Source organism: Dendrobium catenatum, unplaced genomic scaffold (genome assembly GCF_001605985.2).
Source record: "Dendrobium catenatum unplaced genomic scaffold, ASM160598v2 fragScaff_scaffold_1491, whole genome shotgun sequence".
Classification (NCBI taxonomy): Eukaryota; Viridiplantae; Streptophyta; class Magnoliopsida; order Asparagales; family Orchidaceae; genus Dendrobium; species Dendrobium catenatum.
Window position 1 is genome coordinate 50,234 of NW_021319953.1, and position 1,303 is coordinate 51,536.

Here is a 1,303-nt window from a genome sequence, read left to right on the forward strand (position 1 = left end):
AACTAAAACATCACATATTGTTTAATAACACATATTCAAAGAAATAAACAAGTTCATATGACTAAACTAAACTACTCTAAATCTGTGGACTCCTCCTCAGCTGGAGCTACCTCTTTTCCACTCAAATGCTCCCTCATTTTGCGCATTTCATCCAACAACTGATTGTGTTGCTCCTGGATCTGCATTTGAACATGTGCTTGCAACTGAACTTGCTAATCAGCTTGTGATTTCCTTACTTGTTCTAGCTCTGCTTGAAGGGCAGTTATTTGTTGAGTATATAAGGATTCATGTGAACTGGATGTGAAGCTGGATGCAGTAGAGGAGGTCATCCCCTCGTATGCTTGAGCTTGCAAACCTAAACCATAAACTCTTCCATGTTGCATTCCTCCAATGGCTTGCGACCAGATGCGGTACTCAGAATACTCAACAGAGCCGCCAGAATAGCCCTCACCTGATGCGGCATGACTCTCTCGAAGCCGTATATATTCCTCCTATGAAAGTAGAATATATATATATATATATATATATAATTAAACTAAAACTAAAAATTATTAAGCACATATACTTACATGGGCTTTTTTTTCCTCTCTCATCAATCCATTGTTGATCTTCCTGTCGCTTATGAGTGTGACTATGCAATTCCACATGAGTAGGTTCTCTACCTAGCATCTCTTTCTGTTAGAATTAAGAGAATTATATTAATATTTGTATTTAAAAAATTAAAAAAAAAACATTTAAAATTCATTACCAAACATCGCCTATGCTCAATATGTGGAATGGAGCCGCCAGTATGAAGGGAGCTACCCAAGCCCCCAACATCAGAAGCTCTATTCTGTTGATTTTGATCCCTCCTCCTACTATACTCTGCGCTGCCCCAAGAAGTGTTCAACTCAGCCCATATATTCTCTCCAATCCACAATGGACGCTTGCCAGACTTTCTAATGTATGTGAACATGTCGCGCATCCGAGTGGACCCATGCTTCTCAAAATTCCTTTTAATTTTGTCATTGTGCTGGGGAAACCAACAAAAATCTTTCTGCATTCAAATACATATAATATATAATATATAGGTTTAATAGCTTAAATAAAAAAGAATAAATCAATTAATTATACATAACATAAAAACTAATACCCAAAAATACCTCAAACTCTCTAAACCACATTTCCCAGACTTCTTTCGAGACATTCTTCTAAGAAACGTAAGGAGCGTCAAACCTGCTCCGTATGTTGTCCCGTATTTTATATGTCGGTTGTTTTGATGGGTAGAACCTATAAAAATAAGATTATGTGAAACAAATATATA

The 1,303-nt window shown here is 36.7% G+C and overlaps 1 protein-coding gene across 1 annotated transcript; it reads right to left on the bottom strand.

Moving 5' to 3' along the window:
• Positions 1–212: 212 nt before the first annotated feature.
• LOC110115902 lies at positions 213–964 on the bottom strand. The gene is made up of 3 exons (XM_020849310.2): positions 749–964; positions 570–675; positions 213–451 (listed from the first exon to the last, which is right to left on the bottom strand). Exons 1-3 carry the CDS (start codon positions 962–964, stop codon positions 213–215), a joined length of 561 nt encoding a protein of 186 aa, XP_020704969.1.
• Between the last annotated feature and the right edge of the window lie 339 nt (positions 965–1,303).

Excerpts from the sequence above, each read along its gene's own strand:
- LOC110115902 (XM_020849310.2), bottom strand. The coding sequence starts at position 964 with ATGCGCGACATGTTCACATACATTAGAAAGTCTGGCAAGCGTCCATTG. Across the intron at positions 676-748 it reads TTGAGCATAGGCGATGTTTG|AAAGAGATGCTAGGTAGAGA; the intron begins GTAATGAATTTT and ends TAATTCTAACAG. Across the intron at positions 452-569 it reads GAGAGGAAAAAAAAGCCCAT|GTGAGGGCTATTCTGGCGGC; the intron begins GTAAGTATATGT and ends ATGCCGCATCAG.